This window comes from Electrophorus electricus, chromosome 14 (genome assembly GCF_013358815.1).
Source record: "Electrophorus electricus isolate fEleEle1 chromosome 14, fEleEle1.pri, whole genome shotgun sequence".
Lineage (NCBI taxonomy): Eukaryota > Metazoa > Chordata > Actinopteri > Gymnotiformes > Gymnotidae > Electrophorus > Electrophorus electricus.
Genome location: NC_049548.1, coordinates 20,350,612 through 20,375,188, shown reverse-complemented (window position 1 = coordinate 20,375,188; position 24,577 = coordinate 20,350,612). Strand labels below are relative to the sequence as shown.

Sequence of the window (24,577 nt, the reverse complement as noted above, 5' to 3'; positions counted from 1 at the left end):
GTTGTATTCAGTCATAATTGTAGGTCACTGTGGAACAAAGCGTCTGCTAAATGCCATAAATGTAAATTTGACCCCGAGTTGAAGTAGGTGTGAGGTGTGCAGTGTCATGCCTCATCAGGCAAAGCACTCTCTAAGACAGAAAGGAAACTGGCAAACTGTTTAACTGGCATGAAAAACCCAATTAAAGTAAAACCAATACTAACGCTGCGTGTTTTGTTGGTGGCCAACATTTAACTACAGATTATGGTGATTTGTTTATGCAAATAAATAGCCCAATGCCAGTCTTGAAACTATACAATACAGATTCACATTTCAGAATGTCAACCACCTCTATAGCATCTTTAAAAAGGAAATCACTAAGCATACAACACTGTGTGTGCGTGCGTGCATATGTTCTTACCAGGACTGCAGGATGTCCAGAGAACCCTCTGATGGTCCTCCATTGCCTGCCAGCTGCTGCCGTCTCTTCCATTGGATTAATTCATCATCCACAATCACAGTCTGCTGCTTCCGTAATAGGGCCAGAGTTCTCTGCTGTTTCTCTGCTAGATCCTTCACACACACAGTGTCATATTACTACATATCACATAGTGGTTTAACACACTGAGGCCTCATTGATGCTAGATCCTGCACTGTTGCCAGATGTGGGTGTGTGTACCTGTCGGTATTCCTGCAGTGTGTTGGCCTCTCTGGTTAGCCAAGCCTCCAGAGTAGCCTTCCTGCTCTGTAGGCTTGCCTCTCTCTGCACACGCTCCGCTGGGGGCAAGTTTGACAGACTGCTCAGCTGAGCTGCAAGAAGCAGGTGAGCCACAAACTTACAGATCAAACAAAATCACGCACAACAGCATGCAGGACTTATACATATGTAACACAAAGTAAGTACATCTAAATGGGTGGTGTGTGTGTGTATACCCTGTATCCTCAGGCTCTCCTGGTACTGTATGATGAAGTACTCCTGGCTGTGCTGGAGTTTACGCAGGTCGTTTTCAGTATCTTGTGTCATCACACGCAGTTCTTCAAACACCTGGTTGATCTGTTGGTATTTCTGAGGGGTGCCATCCATCAGCCCACCCCCTGAGGTGCTCACCTGCCCGAAGATGCACACGATCCAATCAAACCAATGGCAGAATCATGCTGAAAACACAGCCACTAAAACAAACAGGTGACTGACAGTATTTGTGCATGACTCACATTAGAAGCTTCTTGCACAAGTCTCTGCTCTGTATAGAGGATGTGTTTAATACACCGCACCAGTTCCATGGGACAAGGATCATATGTGCTCTTAAAAAAAAACAAAAGACAAGTAAACAAATAAATGTATATATAAAACAAGCAAACAAAAATGTACATATAAAGGGCAATGTATCAACAAAAATACAAACAAAATACATTTGGAAAAAATGTGCTGAGTTGAGAGACAGAGAAAAAGAGAAACAGAGCAAGACAAGAGATTATAATATGGAGAGAGAGAGTTCTACCTTTAACTGTGAAGCATAATGGCTGAGTTTGATTTTGAGGAGGAAACCATCCTCTCCCATCTGATGCTCTGCTTTTCTCTGCAGTTCTTGGATGAGACTGTCCAGCAGACGCTTCGCTTTAAACTCCTCCTGCTGTTTCTCCAGATCTATCGCATCCCTGCAAATGACCGACAAACTCTTATTAATCAGACCTGTTCCTCCTCACACCTGTCTCTGTGACAACTTCAAATACTCACCAGGGCTGGGACTCGATCCACTGAGCAAAGTAATGTCGCACTTCTATGGGGAAGTGCTGACCATAGAGAGCCTGCATCTGGTGCAGGGCATCGCCTTGTAGCTGCTGAGCCTGGATCCATAATGCCATCTCCACCCCTTCACAGACCAAGTGAGCAAGGGTGCAAGGGTATTGGGAGCAAGGTAAAAGAAAGCAGGGGAGGGAGAGAGCGGCAGACGGTATAGGGAGCGAGAAAGGGGGGGAAGAGAGCATGGTTTCAAGTGGTTGTAATAAGGTTTCAAATTACTCAGCTACCAATTTTGCAAACCAGTGGACACCATATTTGATTACACATATTTACACATTTAAATAGAGAAAATGGGTGTCAGGTCTCCCAACCAACCAGAAACAGAAGAAAACTGGTATTCAACATCAGGCATAACAGAGTGCATGAAGGTTCTGCCGAAGGCCTTGACGAGCACAAAAGATGACAGAGCAGACAACTTGTACAGACGCTCGCACAACGTCCCATTTAGTATGATCAGGATCAGTTATTAGGTTAATGTGAGAATTAAAACAATTAATACCAGCCGATCTGCATTAATTAACACGATTTTAATTTACTGTATTTCACACTTTCACTGCCTGCCTACGCATCCATGAAGCTACATGCTCTTATTGTACTGCTTTACGATTGCCTCATTCCCATAAAGATCCTAAGACTACCGCACCCCAGCCAAAATTATCTTAGCCTTGCACAAACTGTCCAATGTTTCTCAAACTAGGGAAGAGTAACTCAAACTCCAAAAGTACTTCCTCCTGCACCATTAGCTAGTCACGGAGTGCTTGCGTAATCAGTCACTCTTTGCACATGACATGCACTCTTAGTTGTTGCGATACTATTTATACCTTTACATTTAATAGCTTAGCAAAAAAACAACAACAACTCAAGATGAACACACAAGTCAGTGGTAGTCACGACCCTTCCTTCACGCGTTTTGCACTTGTAGCTAGCGATAGCTCTCCTTGCCACTGACTTTCATTTTAGCGAGTATTATTTCATAACCTCGGGTTCTTTGGGTAGGTATAACTAGCTAGTTATATAATTTGAAGTAGTCTTCTGATACTTTAATGTGGTTCTTAATTAGCTACTGAGCCTAACGAGTTCAAACCGTCTAGAACTAAACCTAGCGTTAGCTATCCTAGCATGTTAGCCCTTAATCTCATTGAGACGGCAGGTCTAGCTAGGCACAGTACATATCTTTTTAAAAAGGCTAACTGATTAGCCTCATCATTTGCTGGATAATTCCACCTTCTAATATATTGCATTATTGTGAGTACATGACTAGTGCACTGAAGCTACACAAACACTGCTGTAGTATCTCAAACCTAGGCTAGCTAAGCTAACCTCGTCAACGTCCAAACGGTCTGCTAGAAGTTAGTTAGATGATTGATAAACAGTTTATAGTTAACTAACCTAAACAAATATTCATGGCATTATACAGCTAGCGTGACCAGGACCGTTCATAAATGTGCTGTTTTATAACTAACGATAACGACAACTCATCATTAACTCCTAGCTAACTTAGCTAACTCACTAAAAGCGAAGGGCGCAAACTAGTTAGCCTAGCCTAGCCTATGCGGCCTGGTGCGATAGTTCGTGAGCAAATAACCCTGAATAGATGGAGCTTCATGTGGACAATTAGTTCTTATAATTCCGTTTGTTGAAATGAAATAGTAATATATGTGTCGATAAGAGGTTATGCTTGTTAACTAGCTAGAGACGACAGCTCCCCTAACAGGTTAAGTAATGGTTACGATATTATACGTGCCAACAGCTCAAGAGTCAGCAAAAGTATGTGTTTTCTTCACGCATACACGTTAAACAATGAGTGTATAGATAAGCTCACCGTTTATCTAGATCCTGTCGCAGTGTATACGCCGTCAGTCCATAAATAAACACTTGATTCTTACAGGCTAAATCATGACACCAGGTGTTAACTAGTTTTCAGCTTTCCGGATTGTGTTTCTGTGGGCGGGACATCAGCTCGAGCTCTAGCACGTTCACTTTAGAGGGCCATATCTCCACGCGACAAGCACAAGAGCCATAACCCAGCTTCACCTTTGTAAAACTGGCACCCCATCTAATAAGTATATTGAATACATCTGTTATTCAGTTTGTCTGTCATTTCTGCTATTCATCTTTCAATGTAAGATATGTGTCAGAAAGTGGTGTTATAGAACATTTAACCCAATTTAGCCAAGTTTAAATAATCCCAAGTTAGTGTAATTCATACATATGTTAAATCTAAGAGCCTCACTGTGACCTCTCTCTGGTAATGTAGTGTGCCATGCCTCAAATATAATGATCACTGTAGGACTCCACAGAGCACACCACCATGCAACACAGCGTTTCCATCTTGCTAAAGGTTGCAGATGTGTGCATAACATGCACCCTGTACATGTTCTCATCAGGTGTGCAGGTGTGTGTGTGTGTGTGTGTGTGTGTGTGTGTGTGAGAGACATACAATCTGTACTTTTTCTCATCAGGTGTACAGGTGTGTGTGTGTGTGTGTGAGGTGAGAGAGACATACAACCTGTACCTGTTCTCATCTACAGGAAGTGACTGCACCTGAAAATTAGGATGCTGCATGATATGAACAGATGGGAACATAATATAAACATGGAGAGATGAGAAATAAGATTTGAATGTGAGAATAATTTAAGAGCTAATTGCAGGGTTTGAGGTTTTCTGTATTATGATGTATAGTCTTTTAAGAGAGCAAAAAGGTGTCAGAGCACTTTTATACTAACTGTTGAGTAGAACTATAACACTGAGGATTGGTTTTATTGTCATAATGCTTTTGCATGCACTCAAGCCTCAGCCAACAGCAGCAATGATTAGACTACTTACTGAAAAAAGTTAGCCTGGGAAAATGCACCATTTATTTATTTAAAATTGCTTATCTTGTTTGTTAAATCCTCGCCCCCTCCCACAGAAACAGCCCAGTCATCTGACTCTGTAGACTTTTCTTATCACACACTCCTTCACAGTCAGCATTACTGCTTTCTACAAAGTCTTGAATATTTGTTAGGAGAACAAATATTGGTCAAGAAAAGCAGAACAAACTGAAAGAAAAGATGTACATGATCAGTGGTAATGCTATGGTTATTCGGGTGTACATGAGCAGTGGTAATGCTAAGGTTATTCGGGTGTACATGAGCAGTGGTAATGCTAAGGTTATACAGGTATACATGAGCAGTGGTAATACTATGGTTATTCGGGTGTACATGATCAGTGGTAATGCTATGGTTATTTGGGTGTACATGAGCAGTGGTAATGCTATGGTTATTCAAGATTGTTGTTTTGTCATCCCAATCTTCATGGTTAAATTTGTTGTTACTTTAAAATAGAACTAAATAACTTTAATTGCTTTAGAAAATCACAAATCTACAAAGCAAAATTGTTGACAAAAAAAGCCAAGCTTAGAATATGTAAAAACTATTCTCACTTCCCTCAACCAGAGACTTTGTTGTTTTAGTAGCTTTCTTTTATGTTGCCTAAAAAATGTTAGTCTTAGGCTTATGTAAAAAGTACATATCATAAGCACAGATAACAGCAGCTTTTTGATGGATTGGCTTATTCGTTATTTAAAAATACTATTTTAGTCATTGTAGTTGACGTCCTCCAACCCTTCCTCCAGGGGGTGTGGCTTGGCATACAGCGTGTTTGTCGTAGCCTATCACAGTTAACGCCTGCCTCTAGAAGATTTGAGTTCGTGTAGAGCTACTTTTGCGCTGTTGTTCGCCAGGTACTGGTTTTCTACTGCACCTTGAACAGACCACCTGCTCGTAGTAAACCAGTAAGTACTGCGTGATAATAGCAGTATTTAATTGTATTACATCTGTGGCATTTAGCAGACGCTCTTTTCTTTTATTAGATTTATTTTCAAGTTATGTATTGAATCACAACGTCTGAATGACAGCAATGTCTGTTCTGTTGCGTTTTGTGCTCATCCATCTTAACATTCGTTTGAATGCTTAAAGTTATCTATCAGCCACCAGAGCAAGGGCTTTATGTGTTATTACAGGGTTTATGTGTCACTAAAGGTGTTGCACGTAGAAAGCTATTGAATGACTAACCTAGCAAGATGAGGGTTTTTTTTACGGCAGTAGCACGTGTTTAGAGCTTGGGTCCAAAGCTTAAAGGTTTTTCTGTGACCTGGAGGTGGTTCTCATAACTAATCTTTCCTGCCCGTTTACTTTCATCGTGTCTTTCGCCTTAGAGAAACACGCGAGGACAGAGGACTGAACGCTGCACGGATTTATGCTCCCGTTCAGTCTGTCGTCACTTTAATACGACGTTGCTCGTTGATGACGTGTCGCACAGCTGTTTCATCTGTCATCGGGCTTTTAATCTCACGCGCCCTACGGTTCAGTTGCACCGCGAGGCACGTGCCGCAGCTGCAGTCTGAAAACACGTGCACGCGAAACGGGATAGGGAAGCACGTGCTTGGTCTGTGCATGTGCAAACGTGAATAATGTACCGAACTTGAAAACCTAAACGGCCCAGTTATTAGATCAATATGACATACAGAACAAAAAAAAAACTGAAAATGCCAAATAAAGTTGAAAATAAAGTCGCTCCAGCCATCGGCTTTTTAATTGAACAAGATGAGCCTGTAGGTAAAGATTTTATACCGTAAACATCACCTCTCAGTACTCGAGTCCTCTGCGCGCATTCAGATAATTGATACGTCCTTAAAGGTGGCGGAGTGCGGTCGCTTTCCGGGTCATGGACTGGGTAGGACAGAAATCGAGGCGGTAGCAATTAGAAATGTGAGATGCACCCTTGATGTTTGAATCGTCGTATGCGTACGTAGATTTGAGCGTAGCAGTTTTTAGTCTTAAATTATTTTTGGAATAGTCCCAAAATAATTATTTCTGTCTCTGCATTTATTTTACATTTAGATTTAGAACTGTACATTTCGAATTTATAATCTTGGGTTATAAAATATGTTTGCATGATGATACTGTTATTCGTTCTGTATTTTCGGGGAGGCGGCGCAAAGATTCGACAAGGTTCTGGAAACATGCCCGATGCAGACTGCTTGGATGGATGTACTGACCTTCTAAACAGGTCGTTCTGCCTAGTCACAGTATAGGATATGCTGTATAGGATTCTGTAAAGGCCAGAGAAGCAAGGAAAACTAACAACCATGTTCCTGGAACTAATCATTGACTATATGACCCTTGTAGTGTGGTGCATTGTTTTGGTGAAAGTGTCCTCCTGCCATAGGGTAAACAGCTATGAACTTGGTCGGCCACAATGCTTAGGTAAACCCTACTGTCCAAATGTCCATCCGCAGTTATCGGAGGACCCAGGGTGTGGCAAGAAAATATTCCCCACACCATCACTCTGCCTGCACAAGCCTGAACTGTTGACTTCTGACTGGAAGGGACGCTAATTTCCATACAGGGAAGTTCAAAGGCAGGTGTCTCTATTAAAGTGTGTATATATATATAAATTACACGCACATAATTTTTTACCACAAATCCTAATATTACCTCTACATATTTCTTCTATTCTTCAGGATGGCTGAGAGCAAAGGCACATTCGACTTTGCTATTGACCGCGGCGGAACCTTCACTGATGTGTTTGCTCGCCTGCCAGATGGGAGAGAGCGAGTCCTTAAACTGCTCTCTTATGACCCCCAGAACTATCAGGATGCCCCCACCGAGGGCATCCGTCGGGTACTGGAGGAGGTGAGAGACAGAGAAACCAACAGTTAGTTGCACTTAGTCTGTGGTAGCTCAGTGGTTAAGATACTTGACTAGTAATCAGAAGGTAGCCAGTTCTAGCCCCTCCACCACCCAGTTGCCACTGTTGCATCCCTGAGCAAGGTCCTTAATCCTCAATTTTTCAGGTTGTGTTCAGTCATAATTGTAAGTCACTTTGGTTAAAAATGTCAGCTAAATGCTATAATGTAGTCTGACAACCACCACATCTGTAGAAAAGAAGTCATGGAGAGAGTCAGGTTAGCAGGTACAGAGAGATGTTTTGTGAGACCCCTGACTTCACCAACAGGAAACTGGACGCAGCTTCCCACGGGACCAGCCCCTTGACACCTCTCTGATTGGCTGGATTAGAATGGGCACCACAGTGGCCACCAATGCCCTACTTGAGCGGCAGGGAGAGAGGACTGCCCTCCTAGTGACGCGTGGGTTTCGGGACCTGCTGCACATTGGCACCCAGGCCAGGCCAAACCTGTTTGACCTGGTGAGTGAAAGGGACATACACCCCCCCCCCATATATATTTATGCACATTTTTAAAAAGTATTAAAAGAACTGCAAGCATATGTGCCCCTGGGCTTGTAATGGTTTGTTACCGCTGCTGAATCTTACATATTTTCACTTCAGTAACTTAACAGTATCTACAGTATCTAGTCTCAGACCCTAAAAATGTTATCTGTGGTAAGATGTTAAATTAGACCTGAAATAATATATTAAATTCTACTGGAAATAATGTATGTATTAAATTGCACCAGAAAATTATTTGTGTTAAATTATACTGGAAATAATTTGTTTTTAGTTATTCTAGAAAAGTATTTATTAAATTACACTGAAAATTAATTTGTGTATTATATTAGACAGGAAAATAATGTATGTACTAAATTACACTGGAAAATAATTTAGATATTATATTAGACTGGACAATAAAATTAATTAGACTGGAAAATAAATTATGAATTAAATTACACTGGAAAATTATTTATTTATCTTTTATTTTAGCCCTGTCAGCCCTTCGCCCCTTCACTAGTTTGTACAACAGTACCTATACACACACGCACACAAATGCAAAACACACTGATGTATCTGGAAAAACTGGAGAGATGAGATTTTATGTATTGTTTTAGAGTAACAAATGATCACCTCACTCTGATCACTGTGTAGCCCTTGGAGTCTTCTCTGCCCCTTGTTGCTGTGTGAGTGTTAGCACAGCAGAGAGATCAGTGTCTTCTGAAGTCCTTCATTACAGGAGGTGTGTATGCCTGAGGTTCTTTATGAAGAGGTGATTGAAGTGGATGAGAGAGTTGTTCTTAGGCAAGATGGCTGTCAACTGCCCAGGATGGAGCCCAAACGTTTAGTCACAGGTAGAAATCCCCTTACCTTCTATGCGGATAAGTCTTCAGCGTTACACTTGGAACTCATATTTGGAATTTTATGAAATGTTATGGACGCAGTATATACAATTTAAAATTGTTTGACTATAGTGTGTATCAAAAATGTATAAGGAAGGTTTTTATAGATTAGAATATATGTGTGTGTGTGTGTGTGTGTTTGTGTGTGAGAGACAGAGAGAAAATGTTAATTTAGGTATCATTATCTCTCTCGTACTGTGGTGTGAGGCCATTTGAGTGCACATATCTAAATGGCATTTCACAGGGCAACCCTTGACCTCTGTGAGCTTTGATAAGTGGGGGGCAACTCCCCCTGGGTTAAATATTTGTTTAACTTTCATTCCCCTCCTTTGTCTTGTTTCCTTGCCCTTACCCTTCCTTACAGGATTAAGCTTCTTTATCCTGCTCTATATGCAGGATAATTTACAGGATAGATTTCAGGATATATACAGGATAGTTATTTTTCAACCTCCCATTTTATAAATTAGTTCTCATCATTTGCAATCATTCATACCACAACCTTGCTAAAATCTTTCAGCACTGAGGAACTTACTAGAATTAAACACAATTCAGTGGGGTGAGAATTTGAGCTTTCGAAAACCAGACAAATCTTCTTTAAGGTTTGCGAGCAAACCTAGCAAACCTTTAAGAACATATGGGCATACTTAGCTTCTCTCTCTGCCCCTCGCCCTCTCTTGTCCTCTTTCTAAGGCAGTACGGGTGAGGTCCTGGAGGTTTGGCAGGAGTTGGATCTGCAGCATTTGGAAAGGGAGCTGAGGGGAGTACTAGCCAGAGGAATCAGCAGCCTGGCTGTGCTACTGCTGCACTCCTACATGTGAGTGAGCACCACCAACAGGCGCACACGTTTGTAGTGGATATCTTATGGGCAAACATGTTTGTTAGTGAATGCCTGATGGGCCCACGTGTCTGTGGTGGATGCCTGATGGGCACACGTGTCTGTAGTGGATACCAGATGGGCATACATGTTTGTTAGTGGATACATGATCAAACCTGCACACAGTTTCTGGGTTTGTTTGGATTTTACCAGAAACCACAGCGACAGACCAGGGGCCAGAAATAAAGAATGCTTGGGGAACGGTTCTTTTAGATCATATAAATGTATTTATAAAAGTTGTAACTTGTGGATGTGTGAGGAAGTGGTAAAGGTTTGAGGAGTACACTTTTAGTATCCCTTTGCATGTGTGTGTGCATGCATGTATGCATGTGCCTGTGTGTGTGTGTATTTCTGTGAGTGTGTCTGTGCGTGCATGTGTGCTTGCGTGCTTGCGTGCTTGCGTGCGTGCGCGCGCGCGTGTGTGTGTGTGTGTAGACTATTTTCTACTCTGACTCCTGAAGCCTTCTTGAGAGCATGCACAGTGAACCCAGTTAGTACTTACTGGTTGACTAATGCACTTACTGGTTGACTAATGGTATAAAGGATGAGAGACTCCTGGAGAACAGTATTAGTCTTGTTTGAGTTAATATTAAAGTGTAACATTTGTAAAATCAGTAAACTGTATTACTGTTAGATATTCTTAATTAACAGTGTTCCTGCTTTCACCAGGAATACCAATGATAACTGGCTGGTATTACTTAACTCTCAATTTTTAGGTCTTGTCTTAAACTAGACAACTAGAGATGCGTGATATGAGCTATCCAGATGATAATGATATCACAATATGCCAAAAAAGTACTAAATTATTATTATTATTATTATTATTATTATTATTATTATTCTCTCTCTCACTCTCTCTCTCTCTCTCTCTCTCTCTCTCTCGCTCTCTCTTCCATGTATGTGGATACTGGTTGTTGAACCTGATGAGTCTTTGTCTTAATAGGAGTTTTTTTGTCAGATACCTGAATCATGTGTTGTGTAATATTTGTCAGGTGTGTGTGTGTGTGTGTGTTTCAGATGGCCTACTCATGAGAAGGCTGTGGGTTTGTTGGCACGGCGACTGGGTTTCACGCAAGTGTCTCTGTCCAGTGAGGTGATGCCCATGATCAGGATGGTACCCCGTGGTCACACTGTGTGTGCTGATGCTTACCTCACACCAAAAATACGCCACTACCTGACCGGCTTCACCTCAGCCTTCAAGGGTGGGCTGAAAGTGAGTGTGTATGTGTCCGTGCACGTATATGTGTGTGTGCGTCTGTGTGTTCGTGTGAGTACTGATATGACCAGAGGAGGAGCATAGGGCCCCCCCCTTTGAGTCTTGGTTCCTCTCAAGGTTTCTTCCTCATGCTCTATGGAGATTTCCTTGCTACTGTCACCCTTGGCTTGCTTACTGGGGGCTTGGACTCGGACATTTGTAAAGATGCTTGGTTATATAGATAAATTTGTATGTGTGCGTGTGTGCCTGCACCAAAATATGTGAGTGAGTAGCAGAAAATTCCACTCCACTACATTCAGAGCAGTGTCTTCGCTCAATCTCTGTAGTGAATCTGCAAACACTCCTACTCTGCTTTGTCGTCTCTGTGCACTTCCCAGTCTTTCTGCTCCTATTTACATTATTTACTTTCTTATTTTTGAGTTCACACTTGTGTATCTCCACACGTGTCCACATGTTCGCACGTGTCTGCACTTGTGTGTCCATGCGTGACTATATATACTCGTGTGTGTGTGTGTGTGTGTGTGTGTGTGTGTGTGTGTGTGTGAGAGAGAATGTGGATGTGTTATTCATGCAGTCTGATGGGGGTCTGACTCCGATGGAGCAATTCTGTGGCTCACGGGCAGTACTCTCTGGACCTGCAGGGGGTGTTGTGGGCTATGCTGTCACCTCCTACAATTCCACCTACAATAAGCCTGTAATTGGCTTCGACATGGGAGGTGAGAGAGGTGGAGTTAGTGTGGGAGAGACCTGCGGAAACAAAGCAAAAAACGCACAAAACGCCATTTAACACATCACTAATGTGTGAGGATGAGCAGAAGTAAGAGCTAATTGTGTCGTGTGAAATTTTGTCTTTTAATCTGGAATTAGGGTTAAAGGCTCATGGTTAAAGACTGGCTAGTAAGGTGACGATTACGAACCGCTGTTCAGAGCGTAGCGACTGATGGGCGGGTGTGTACGCATAAGTGTGTGTGTGTGTGTGTGTGTGCAGGTACGTCGACAGACGTGAGTCGCTATGCGGGTCAGTATGAGCACGTGTTTGAGGCAAGGACAGCAGGAGTTACACTGCAGGCACCGCAGCTGGACATCAACACAGTCGCAGCAGGAGGGGGATCTCGCCTGTTCTTTAGGTAGGACACACTCAAACACGCACGCGTGCATATACATTCACTCGCACATATTCACACTTGTTGTAAAAAGGTTCAACTTTCAGCTGTGTTCCTGTGGCCAAAATCGAACATCATGCCTTAAAACATAACTAGGAGTTAACATTTTAAGTCTATTAGGAGTAAAAGTGTAACAGATTAATGCAGCACTGTCTTCTTTTCAGGACCATCAACGTTGGTCCTCTTGAGTCAACCACAGACTGAAAACATACAGGCGTCTTCCATATCTATATATGACTAAATCATGGTCATCAGTTTTCTATATTTGATATATCAGATATAGGTATGTAATATATTTATATATCACAGTCATGATCATCAGTTTTCATTCACTGTTCATATCTCTCCCCCTCCCTCTCTTTCTCTCTCACTATAGGTCTGGGATGTTTATTGTCGGGCCTGAGTCTGCTGGTGCTCACCCTGGCCCTGTGTGCTACAGGAAAGGTGAGAAAACCAGATTGTATTTGCTTTTATCTGTATCCTATTATTTTAATATGTAGTATATCTGTAACCTAATATTTTAATATGTAGTATATCTGTAACCTAATATTTTTAGCATTTCTTACAACACCTGACATTATATACATAGTAGTAATTTCAGATCAAGTAAGAATGCTCAGATTCAAGAAATCAATCGGTGTCAACCTACTCTATATCAGTCAATGAGTGTATAAATCAGTGAGTCTGTATAGATCAGTGACCCTGCCAATATCAGTCAGCTCCTGTATATGTAATGACCATTCTGTTTAGAGTGAACCAAATGCAGCATCCATTACTGTAATGCCTTCTGCTATTCTGTAGGGGGCCCTCTCACGGTTACCGATGCTAACCTGGCCCTAGGCCGTCTGTTGCCAGACTTCTTCCCGCACATATTCGGACCAGGAGAGAACGAGCCCCTGTCCGTGGAGGAAACTATGAGGCACTTCCAGCAGCTCACGCATGACATCAACCACTTCCTATCCAGCAACCAACCACCGTGCGATGCCAACAGAACTACCCAATCATACGGTGACATGCTAAAAGGTGCCAAATCAGAAATGAGTGTGGAGGAGGTTGCCATGGGATTCATCAGAGTTGCAAATGAGGCCATGTGTCGTCCAATCAGAGCTCTGACTCAGGTAATGTGGCACTGATATTACACTAATGAGGTGTGCTCACTCAGATGCATAAGTGAACATGCAAGCAATATTCTTCATGAATATTCAGTACAAACTCGACCACATATCTTCAACCTGTAGCAAAATGCAAAGAATATTTGTGATTAGTTTTTGTCTACATGTAACAAGTTATATAACTTTTTGTTAGCATGTAACAAGTTATGTAAATGTTGCACATGAGAAAACATGCCCTGTCTGTCCTTATTGATGGGGTATGATCATACCTGGTTCTGGTCTGCAGCCATGAGGGCAGCTCAGATTGTGTGCTGGCGACTGTGAGTGTGAGCAGCTCCTCTCTGAATGTGTGTGCCAGGCTAAGGGTCATGATACATCCCTGCATGTGCTGGCATGTTTTGGTGGAGCTGGAGGTCAGCACGCCTGCGCCATTGCCAGGACTTTGGGCATGAACACTGTCCTCATTCACAAGTATGTCCTGTGTGTGTGTCAGAGAGAGAGGGAGGGAGGGTGTGGGGTTGTTTCACTTGGGTCCTGGACAAGCACAGCTCAGACCGGCTCAGTATTTACACTTATTCAACACAGCCAGTTAAACTCTTAAAATACTTGTGCTTGAGGTAACAATCCTGGAAAAACCTTGGGTTTGTGTTATTGTAATAAACTCCTGGGTTTGGGTAATAAACGTCTGGGTTGGAATTGGAGACTCCTGTATTGGCATTGGAAGATGGACTCTTGGGTTGGGATAGTTATCAGTCAGCTGTTTAAGCAAGTATGTTAGACCAGGGAAACTGAAAGTGTGCAGTGCTGTGGTTGTTTGAAATGGAGCTTTCTCTGTGCAGATACAGTGGGGTTTTGTCTGCATATGGTCTAGCTCTGGCTGATGTTGTGGAGGAGAGACAGCAGCCCTGTTCTCTGCACTACAGGGAGAACTCATACTCCGAGCTTGACCGCCACATTCAGGAACTCTCCCAGTGCTGCCAGGAGGTACTGCTTAAACGTGGCTTCAACAGGTAAACACAAACAAGTAAACACAAACAAGCCCACAACCTCAAACACAATTTCAGCAGGTAAACGCAGCACCAGATCCTCCGACACCATTTCAACAACCATAACACCACAGAGCATCTGTATGGACTGTATGGCCAGTCAGTATTACACTGATCAATTTCTCAATAATCCTTAGGGTTATAAGTGTGTTTCAACTTGGTGTTTGAATTCCTGTCTAAATACCGGGAATGCTTTAAAATGATTATTCATGGTAAGTGACCGTATACTAGAGATGCGTTATATAAAAATTAGGTTGTAAACCGGTGTAGTATTGCTAGACCCACAATATTAGGTCATAATTTTTTTTTCTCACAAACTGCTTCCTGTTTGAAGACATCCCTTATGCACACGAGACGTTCACACAGCAGTGTAGTCCAGGTTTCAGAAGGTTAGGTTTATCGGGTGTCTAGGTTGCTCGGTCAGCGTGGGTCCCAACCCGTCTCTGGGATGCACCACCATTTCCCTGTGAAAACTGCCGCCACCACTGTATAGTAGGCAAACAGCGACAGAGGGTGGGATTGCCATTACAGGCCTCAGATCAGTATGGAGGCATTTCTGCCCATGCGTTATGAGGGCAGTGACTGTGTTTTGCAGGTCTCAGATCAGTATGGAGGTGTTTCTGCACATGCGCTATGAGGGAACCGACTGTGCTCTCATGGTCAGTGGCAGCAGCTGCCCCGCACACACTCACTCCTGCCAGTCTGGAGACTACTACACCGCCTTCACTAAACGGTACTCTTAAGTGTGTGTGGATTCATTGTTACTATTATTAGTTACATTTTATATAGCACCTTTCTCATACTCAAAGAAGCTTTACAGACAGGTATCAGCTTTTACACTCACTCACACACCGAAAACAGTGTACTCTCAATCAGACACCAAGTGTAGGGGAAGGGGAGGAGGTTAAGACCAGGAGACCCTGGAGGAATCCCACACTGACACAGGGAGAACAAGACCCTAGCACAAACATGCTAGCCACCAATCCACCGTGCTGCCCACCATGTTTCTTTTGCCTTTTAACAATCAAACCTATATTTATTGTTTTGTTTGTTGCACATGCTCCCACAGTGACAGAGAGTGCTTCTGAGAACAATACACATAGAGCTCAGATTATTATACTCATAGTGCTCCTTCAGCGCATTCTTTCACAAAATGGGTCACTGGCTCAGTAACCTCTTTCTTTCTGTCTTGTGAACTACTAATAACAGGTACCTGAAGGAGTTTGGTTTCACCATTCCAGACAGGCCTGTAATGGTAGATGATATCCGTGTGCGAGGATCAGGGACGTTTGGCATCAGATCGATGACGGTTGGAAAGACAGGACATGAAGCTCCTAGACCAGCTAAGGTTCTGCAGACTACGACATAGCACACAGAGAATTACATGTCAGAACTCAAAACCTAATTAGAATCAACACTGCACTGTTACAGAAATTGTTAGTGTCTGTCCCTGTGTCTGACTCTGAGTGTCAGTACCTGTTTTTGATTCCTCTGATGCAGGTGACACGGTGCTACTTTGACGAAGGCTACTTGGACACCAGCGTGTACCTGTGGGAAGACCTGACGTGTGGCTATGGCATTGAGGGACCTGCCATAATCATCCAGAAGAACAGGTGTGTGGGGTGCTGTTGTGTCCATGCAGTTATTACAATAAACACCTGTGAACTTGTGCACAGTCTGCTGCACTCAACAACATCAATCATAACCTTAGTAGTAACAGCATAAAAAGACTCATGTCTCCTTGGTGTGGATCTACCCTATGGCTGCTTGGTGTGGATTTTCTATGCCATTAAACACTGATTTTGCCTTTTTTTGTGCAGCACTATCCTGGTGGAGCCAGGCTGCAGGGCAGAGCTAACAGTGGGTGGAGATGTGTGCATCAGTGTGGGCGGAGACAGCCCTACTGTACTGGGAACAGAATTGAACGCTGTGCGCCTGTCCATCTTCTCACATCGCTTCATGAGCATCGCAGGTAAGATGGGGGTGGGGTGGGGGAGCTAGAGACTAGAGAGAGGAGGAGAGACTATCAGCAAAACAAAATAAAGAAGTACATAAAGGATAGGGTAAAACAAACAAAAAAGAACAAAATATCTAAAATTCTAATTAAAAGTGTAAAATGCATTGTTTTAGACAAGTCCTACAAATGTCTCCCTTATCTTTCACACACACACACTCAATAACACACACATAAATCCATACAAACACGCTTACACACACAGAACAGATGGGCCGTGTGCTGCAGAGAACATCCATCTCAACAAATATTAAGGAGCGTTTGGATTTCTCCTGTGCTGTGTTTGGACCTGACGGTGGCCTGGTGTCCAACGCGCCACACATCCCTGTGCATCTGGGAGCAATGCAGGAGACTGTGCAGTACCAGGTGAATACATTAAACGCGTTACACCCCGTACGACACGGGGCACGTTACAACCAGTACAATTTGTACTGAGTTAAGTGCAGCACAGTGAATATGCAGTAACAGAGTTTGGGTATCAAACGATTATTTGAACGCAACATTAGACAATTAATACGGCTCATTCACTTTTCTGTGTTTTTGTCTGTCTGTCTCTCTCAGTTGAAGGCTCTGGGTAACAGTTTAAAAGAGGGAGATGTGATTCTCAGTAATCACCCGTGTGCTGGAGGCAGTCATCTCCCAGACCTCTCTGTCATTACTCCGGTCAAAAAACTACTTTAACTTTGTTCCATTCTGTTGTATTCAGCTGGTGTAACAATGTGATACAAAATGTATAAGCATAAAGAACATTTTTTTCTTCTCTTTTCTGTGCCTCTCTCACTCTTGCTGGGTGTCTCTCTTACTCGCTCGCTCGCTCACTCACTCTTTTTGTCTCTGTTTCTGACTTCAAGGTATTTCACCCTGGTGTGAGTGGTCCTGTGTTTTTTGTAGCCAGTAGGGGGCATCATGCAGACATAGGGGGAATCACACCTGGGTCTATGCCCCCACACTCCACCTCTCTGCAGCAGGAAGGGGCAGTCTTCACTTCCTTTAAACTCGTCACTGAGGGAGTCTTCCAGGAGCAGGGTAAGAAACAGAAAGCGAAAAATTTGGTTTGTTTGCATAACTCATATATGTTAATTCAAAGTGTTTTACATAACCAAAAGCATTTAAAAAGTAAAAATAATAATAATAATAATAAATATATAAATAAAAACAAATATTGGTAGCTCAGGTTGAATGGTTTGGTGGCACTGATGAGGTCACCTCAATTGGTGATGAAACCACCAAAATATCAAGCTCAGAGAACACTACAACACCACAAAATAAATTACAGGAAATGTTATTCCAGATAATAGGTGCCATGATCCCTAGCCCACTAACCTTAGCTTGCTGAGCACCAGCGTGCAGTTTGCCCAGCTTTTAAGATTTCCACACTTTCCCACAAGTGTTCAACTCTCCCTGGCCTATGTCTCTCTCTAACATACAGCTCACTCTCATCTATATCTCTCCCTGGTCTACATCTTTCTCTGGTCTACATCTCTCCCTGGTCTACGTCTTTCTCTGGTCTACATCTCCCTCTGGTGTACGTCTTTCTCTAGTCCACATCTCCTGCTGGTCTACATCTCTCTTTCTATTCAGTGTCTCTCTCTAGTAGTGGTAGTAGTGGGCCGATATATCGGATGGCTGATTAATCAAGCTGATGAATGTCATGTTGAGATAATCGGCATCAGCCGATGCCTGCGTTCACAAGGCCGATATTCAAAAAACGCCTACAGGTACGATGCAGGCAGTCTGGCTGCTCTGGAGCGATGTAAGAGCTCCCTCTTGTGTCTGTTTTGCCATTCTATGGGGAATTGTAGTCTTAGCAAGCCTTTAACCAGCTAAACCTGCTGCATAGCTAGGGCTCAAATCAACAGTCTGCTATCATAAGTGATTGATGCCATCTAAAACATACAAAAAGATGCCTCAGGACAGTATTGGGAAGGTGGTAATAGTTAGTAATAGTTGGTAATAGTTAGTTCGAGTTTATGTGGTAGCTCAGTGGTTAAGGTACTTGACTTGTAATTGGATGGTTGCTGGTTCAAGCCCTGCCACTGCCAAGTTACTACTGTTGGGGCCCCTGAGCAAGACCCTTAACCCTCACTTACTCAAGTTGTGCTCAGCCCTGATTGTAAGTTGCTTTGGATAAAAGTGTTATGTAAATATTATTGCTATTAATTAAATTGTGTTATATCAGTTGTGATATCGGTCTTATATATAGGCCATCAGTCACCCTGCATCGGCATCTGCATCAGCCCTTAAAAAACCTGTGTAAGTTGACCACTACACTCTAGTGTACATCTATCTCCCATCTCCAGTCTACTTGTCTATCTTGTCTACCACACTCTCTCTGCAGTCTACATCCCTATCCGGTCTACAAGCCTTTCTGGTCTCTGCTTTTCCTGGGGTCCATCTTCTGCTGATCACCCTCTTCCTCTGATCATCCTCTCCCTCAGCTGTCACCGATGCCCTCATGGCTCCAGCTCAGTACCCAGGATGCTCTGGAACACGTAATCTCCATGACAATCTGTCAGACCTCCGGGCTCAGGTAGCAGCCAATCAGAGAGGGAGCCAGCTGGTGGGGGAACTGATTGACAGCTATGGATTGACTGTGGTCCAGGCATACATGGGCTACATTCAGGTGGGTGTCTGTCTGTGTGTGTGTCTGTCTGTGTGTGTGTGTCTGTCTGTCTGTCGGTTGGGTAGTATTTTATTTGTTTGTCATTTATTTACTGAGCTATGGGGTTCCCATAGAGGACTTTCTACCACTTTTCTGTGGTATTTATTAGCATTAGTTTTGTGTGTGTGTGTGTGTGTGTGTGTGTGTGTGTGTGTGTGTGTGTGTGTGTGTGTGTGTGTGTGTGTGTGTGTATAGAGCAATGCGGAGCTGGCTGTTAGAGACATGCTGAAAGACTTTGCCCGTCACAGACAACAGCAAACTGGCTCCCTAGAGGTGGAGGCAGAGGATCACATGGATGATGGAACTCCAATCAAATTGAGAGTCCAGATAAATGAACAGGAGGTGTGAGAGAAAGCACTGATTGCAGACTACCAGCTCAAACCTGTTATACGTTATACATGATTATATGGCCATTATATCATACCTATGGAAAACAAGTCTTACCTTACTATACTCCATGATGATGAAAAATGTAAACATTCATCACTACATACTACAGAGGTCAGATCACTACATACTACAGACATCACACCACTGCATATAGAGACCAGACCACTACATAGTACAGATGCCAGACCACTGTATACTACAGACATCACACCACTGCATATAGAGACCAGACCACTACATAGTACAGATGTCACCCCACTACATACTACAGAGGTCAGACCACTGCTTACTAGAAATGAGACTACAAAATGCTACAAAGATCAGACCGCTGCATACTACAGCAATTAGACTACTACATACTACAGACATCACCCCACCACATACTAGACACGTCAGACGACTACATACTACAGACATCACTACATATAGAGACCAGACTACTACATACGACACAGGTCAGACGACTATGTACTAAAGACATCACTATGTATAGAGATCGCACCACTACATACTACAGAGGTCAGACCAGTGCTTACTAGAGATGAGACTGCAACAGGCTACAAAGGTCAGACCACTGCATACTACAGAGATCAGACTGTGATGTGTTTCATTTCTCTCTCTCTCTAGGGGAGTGCTGTGTTTGATTTCTCAGGTACTGGGTTTGAAGTGTGGGGGAACTGTAATGCCCCTCGCGCAATCACTCTCTCAGCTCTCATCTACTGTTTACGGTGTATGGTGGGCCAGGACATTCCCTTAAACCAGGTACCACACACACACACACACACACACACAAAAGAGTGGCTGAATCATTTAGCAACAGTTTCAGAGATTCTTTTGTTGAACTAATTTTCTACCTGACAACAGTGTGAAATTGAATATGCTTGGTAAGGGCATGTCCCAATCACTACATCCTCAGTGTTTGTGTGTGTGTACTCTTCAGGGGTGTTTGGCCCCCATCAAAGTCATCATTCCCCCCAGATCCATCCTGCAGCCATCTCAGAATGCTGCGGTCGTTGGGGGCAATGTGCTGACCTCACAAAGAGTGGTGGATGTGATCTTCAAGGCGTTTGAAGTGTGTGCCGCCTCCCAGGTTAGCAGGTCTATTGCTGATTGTGTGAAAGCACAGAGTGGAGTTCTAGTGCAGAGGAGATGATGAACTCTCTACTGTCTCTACAGAAATCAACTGACTGTTATTTATCTCTTCAGTAACAACACAACTGTTCTGTCTGTACAGAATTCTTCCATACTAGGCGACGCAGCTCTTCAGTACATAACACAAACCTCTGTTTACAAACAACTGTTTCTAAACCTTTTCATGTTTCTGACAAGAAATCCAGTGTGCAGGCCAACACCAGCAGTTACCGTTAGCATGCTACTCTAGGTTCAGGGTTAGGGTCAAGGTTAGGGTTAGGATTAGCGTGCCCTGTTACCGTTAGCAGGCAGATCATGGCTGAACACAGCCTTTGTATTTAGCTGGCATCTGATACGGTCAGTTTGGGTCATCGGCTCAAAACACTGCTCATCATTTGACATGTTAGGGGAGTTTGATGGCTTTTATAGGTAATGTAGTTCAGTCCTGTAATGGTGTGTCTTAGTCCAGTCAGTCTGTGGAAAGGCCACACATTCTAGTGTAAATACACAGTCAGGGTTTCTTCATTAGTGTGTTCAGTTGTGGCCAAAAGTTTTGAGACTAGCACAAATTTTGGATTTCACAAAATTTGCTGCTTCAGTTTTTATGGTGGCAATTTGCCTTAACTCTAGATTGTGAAGAGTGATCAGATGAATTACAATTAATTGCAAAGTCATTCTTTGGCATGAAAATTAACTTCATCACCACAATTGCTGTATTCTAGCCACTGAATTCCAGCCCTGCCACAAAATGGCCTGCTAACATCATTTCAGTGATCTTCTCGTTAGCTCAGAAGAAATTGTTAACGCGGACAGGGCAGCTGATTTAATTCAACCATTTATCGAATCATCAAGAACTTCAAGGAGAGAGGTTCACTTGCAGTGAAGAAGGCTTCAGGGCGCCCAAGAAAGTCAAGCGACCATCAGGACCGTCTCCTAAAGAAGATGCAGCTATGGGATCGGGTCACCACCAGTGCAAAGCTTGCTCAGGAATGGCAGAAGGCAGGTGTGAGTGCATCTGCGTGCACAGTGAGGCAAAGGATTTCGGAGGATGGCTTGGTGTCAAGAAGGGCAGCAAAGAAGCCACTACTCTCCAAGAAAAACATCATCAAGGACAGACTGACATTCTCCAGGAAGTATAGGGGTTAGACTGCATAGGACTGGGGTAAAGTTATTTTCTCTGATGAAGCCCCCTTCAGACTGTTTGGGACATCTGGACAAATGATTGTCCGGAGAAGAAAAGGTGAGTGATGCCATGAGTCCTGTGTCATGCCAACAGTAAGGCATCCTGAGACAGTTCATGTGTGGGGTTGCGTTTCATCCAAGGGAGTGGGTTTGCTCAAAATTTTGCCTAGGAACACTGCCATGAATAAGGAATGGTATCAAAACAACTTCTCCCAACGATCCAGGAGCAATTTGGTGAGGAACAATGTTTTTTCCTGCATGACAGGGCACCATGTCACAAGGCAAAAGTGATAACCAAGTGGCTCAGTAAACAAAACATTGAAATTCTGGGTCCATGGCCAGGAAACTCCCCAGATCTCAATCCCATTGAGAACCTGTGGTCTCTTCTCAAAGACAGGGTGGACAAACAAAAACACAGGAACTGTGATCAACTCCAAGCACTGATTTGGCAAAAATAGGTTGCCATCAGTCAAGAATTTACCTAGAAGCTGATATCCAGCATGCCAAGGTGAATTGCAGTTTTTAGGCAGTAAATAGTAAATTGTGAAAACCACAATTTGTCAGTCTCAAAGCGTTTGGCCATTCTTCCTTACTCTGCATTGTTCAGTCTTCCCATTTTTATCATATTTATTATTAAATTGCTTTATTTTTCTCATACAGACTCACATGCATGCGCACACACACTTGTTTTGCCTCCCAGGGCTGCATGAACAACGTGTCCTTTGGCAGTGAGAAGAGCGGTTACTATGAAACTGTTGCTGGTGGTGCTGGGGCAGGGCCAGGGTGGAATGGGCGGAGCGGTGTCCACAGTCACATGACCAACACGCGCATCACTGACCCAGAGATTCTGGAAAAGAGGTGTGCAATTCTTGAACTGTGTATGACTTCTAGACAGATTCACACTCAAGATTTCAGTGCAGTAAAAAAAATTAACACCAGTGCTCAGAGTTCACAGCTTGCCTGGTCCACTGCATGCTCTCTCGCTCTCTCTTGCTATCTTTTTCTTTTTTTTTTCTTTCTTAGGTATCCAGTGATTTTAGAGCAGTTTTCTCTCAGGCCTGGCTCTGGAGGCCGAGGTTGTTACCATGGTGGTGATGGCATAATCAGGAAGCTTCTGTTCCGGAAAAAAGTGGTGTTATCAGTCCTGACGGAAAGGCGATCTATGCGACCTTATGGTCTGCATGGTAACCGCTCTTCAGCACCACAACTCGTACACTCTTCAATCATACACTGTGAGATGATGGGAAACGTGATTTGTTTCTCTGTTTCTGTCTCAGGAGGGGAGAATGGATCTCCAGGTCTGAACCTCTTACACAGAGCTGATGGCAGAGTGCTAAACCTAGGAGCAAAGACCACAATCAACCTCGAGCCTGGGGTGTGTGGGTGTGAATGAATGGGTGTGGAGATGTTGGGGTGTGGGTATGTATGTGTGGAGGTGTGGGTGTGGATATGTGGCTGTGGGTGTATAGATATAGTTTGGTTTCCCCTGCCAAGCATGCGTTTCAATTTCTGTCTTCTTGTCTTGTGCAGGACATGTTTTCTCTGCACACCCCTGGAGGAGGTGGTTATGGGAGAGAGGAGGAGAGGAAGGAGGACACCCAAACGTCCTCCAGTCGACTGCGTCTAAACAAAGCCTTCTCCGAGAGAGGCAGTGTGTTTGAATTCCGCCGTGCTCAGGAGTGTGTGTGAATCCCTGACTGTGGTGTGACCTCTACCCATAGAAGCCCGAAGTAAAGTCACAACTCTGACTTCAGATCAGTCTAGTGGGCCCCTGCAGATTATCCCCTATAGAGTGAAGCCTTGTTTTACCATTTATTTTTTGACAGGTTGGATATTTGCTGTTTGTGTTTGGATATGCTGGCCCATGGCCTGTAACTGGTTAAAGAGCTACCCAGCTACCCTGGGAAGATGTCAGAGTAGTCCTCAGACCTGTATTCATGGCCTGTTTCGGGCATTCATGGCCTGGTTAAGGCAGGTTGGGAGGTAAGATCAAGCAGAAAAGTGGACCATCTGCCCTCCCAAACACTGTGTCAGGAAGCACCATTGTGCAGCGTATACTGTCAGTAGACATGGAGGATGAATGCAATGCATTACATTCAAGCAGCAGTTCTACAAAACATCGTGGGTACTTTTAAATATGCTGTGAATACATTGATGAAATAAGGGTGATCATGTCATCTTAAGATATTTGAATTGCCTTTACCTTTCTTGGAACTGAACCAGAGTCATGAACAACAGCAGATTTAGAAAGCATAAACACCATCACTTAAAAGTCAATGTTTTTTAACATAAAAATCAGAAAATAACAGAAAACCATCCATATCAAAATACTGCATGTAAAAAAAAAAAAATGCATTTTAATAAACTCTTATCATAATGCATATCAGTTATCTAACAGTTATGTAAGTCTAATGTGATTTGGCAGTGTTTTAACCCTGTGTGTTTGTGCTTTTTTGGTTGAGGGTTCAATGTTCTCAGACGAATTTATTGGACAGACTGACTTGTGTTGTTATTATTATTATTATTATTATTATTATATGTAGCTATCAAAACATCCTCAGGAAATCACAACCAAAACTCTGACCTTTAATAGGGTTATCAGCCTGAGCGCATTAATGACCCTCATGGCACCCATAAAAGGGCAAGACTTCCTTGGTGGAGTCTTGTATGTTGCTTTAATAACTACTGAAAAGACTAAACTTTTCTAAACAGAATGGACTGTGATCTAACACTGGGATTATATGAATTTGAAAATGAGAAAATGAGTGGTTACCTTATGGTGCAGATCCTGGTGATGGTTGTCAGACACATGTAGTCATTCAGGTCATTGCATTGTCTAGATAAGGTGACTGGACTAGTATCGTAACATTAAAGACATTTAACACTCATTCA

The 24,577-nt window shown here is 43.1% G+C and overlaps 2 protein-coding genes across 8 annotated transcripts in view; one reads left to right on the top strand and one right to left on the bottom strand.

Annotated features, from left to right (window-relative positions):
* stat5b (signal transducer and activator of transcription 5b) overlaps positions 1–3,769 on the bottom strand; it is a 12,778-nt gene extending 9,009 nt beyond the window's left edge. The window contains exons 1-7 of one of the 2 annotated variants that reach the window (XM_027017497.2): positions 3,603–3,769; positions 1,715–1,850; positions 1,479–1,635; positions 1,192–1,281; positions 913–1,087; positions 659–789; positions 401–552 (exon numbers count right to left, since the gene is read on the bottom strand). In XM_027017497.2, coding sequence (XP_026873298.1) covers positions 401–552; positions 659–789; positions 913–1,087; positions 1,192–1,281; positions 1,479–1,635; positions 1,715–1,842 — 833 coding nt within the window. In that variant the 5' untranslated portion in view covers positions 1,843–1,850; positions 3,603–3,769. The remainder of the gene's footprint in view (positions 1–400; positions 553–658; positions 790–912; positions 1,088–1,191; positions 1,282–1,478; positions 1,636–1,714; positions 1,851–3,602) is intronic. The other variant, XM_027017489.2, reaches the window with a different exon arrangement.
* On the top strand, positions 2,611–24,577 carry oplah (5-oxoprolinase, ATP-hydrolysing). 6 transcript variants are annotated; one of them, XM_027017458.2, is made up of 28 exons: positions 2,611–2,772; positions 7,062–7,183; positions 7,287–7,458; positions 7,781–7,972; positions 8,733–8,847; positions 9,586–9,709; positions 10,787–10,982; positions 11,536–11,701; positions 11,974–12,112; positions 12,525–12,592; positions 12,950–13,266; positions 13,619–13,731; positions 14,100–14,270; positions 14,902–15,039; positions 15,516–15,654; positions 15,807–15,919; positions 16,127–16,278; positions 16,526–16,686; positions 16,882–16,983; positions 17,172–17,346; positions 18,759–18,943; positions 19,178–19,324; positions 20,000–20,134; positions 20,313–20,462; positions 22,386–22,543; positions 22,709–22,869; positions 22,963–23,060; positions 23,216–24,577. In XM_027017458.2, the coding sequence occupies exons 3-28, from the start codon at positions 7,288–7,290 to the stop codon at positions 23,372–23,374; spliced, it is 3,945 nt and encodes a 1,314-aa protein (XP_026873259.2). In that variant the 5' UTR covers positions 2,611–2,772; positions 7,062–7,183; position 7,287; the 3' UTR covers positions 23,375–24,577. The 6 variants fall into 6 exon arrangements, with proteins under 6 accessions (XP_026873259.2, XP_035389722.1, XP_026873268.2 ...); XM_035533829.1 differs by having other exon boundaries at positions 2,611–3,025; XM_027017467.2 differs by lacking the exon at positions 2,611–2,772 and adding an exon at positions 5,460–5,555 and having other exon boundaries at positions 14,184–14,270.

What these genes read in the sequence shown, in the direction of transcription:
- oplah (XM_027017458.2), top strand. Translation starts at nt 7,288, where the DNA reads ATGGCTGAGAGCAAAGGCACATTCGACTTTGCTATTGACCGCGGCGGA. An exon ending in GGATCTCGCCTGTTCTTTAG is followed by an intron (nt 12,113 to 12,524) that starts GTAGGACACACT and finishes CTCTCACTATAG; the next exon opens with GTCTGGGATGTTTATTGTCG. An exon ending in CCAGAGATTCTGGAAAAGAG is followed by an intron (nt 22,544 to 22,708) that starts GTGTGCAATTCT and finishes TTTCTTTCTTAG; the next exon opens with GTATCCAGTGATTTTAGAGC.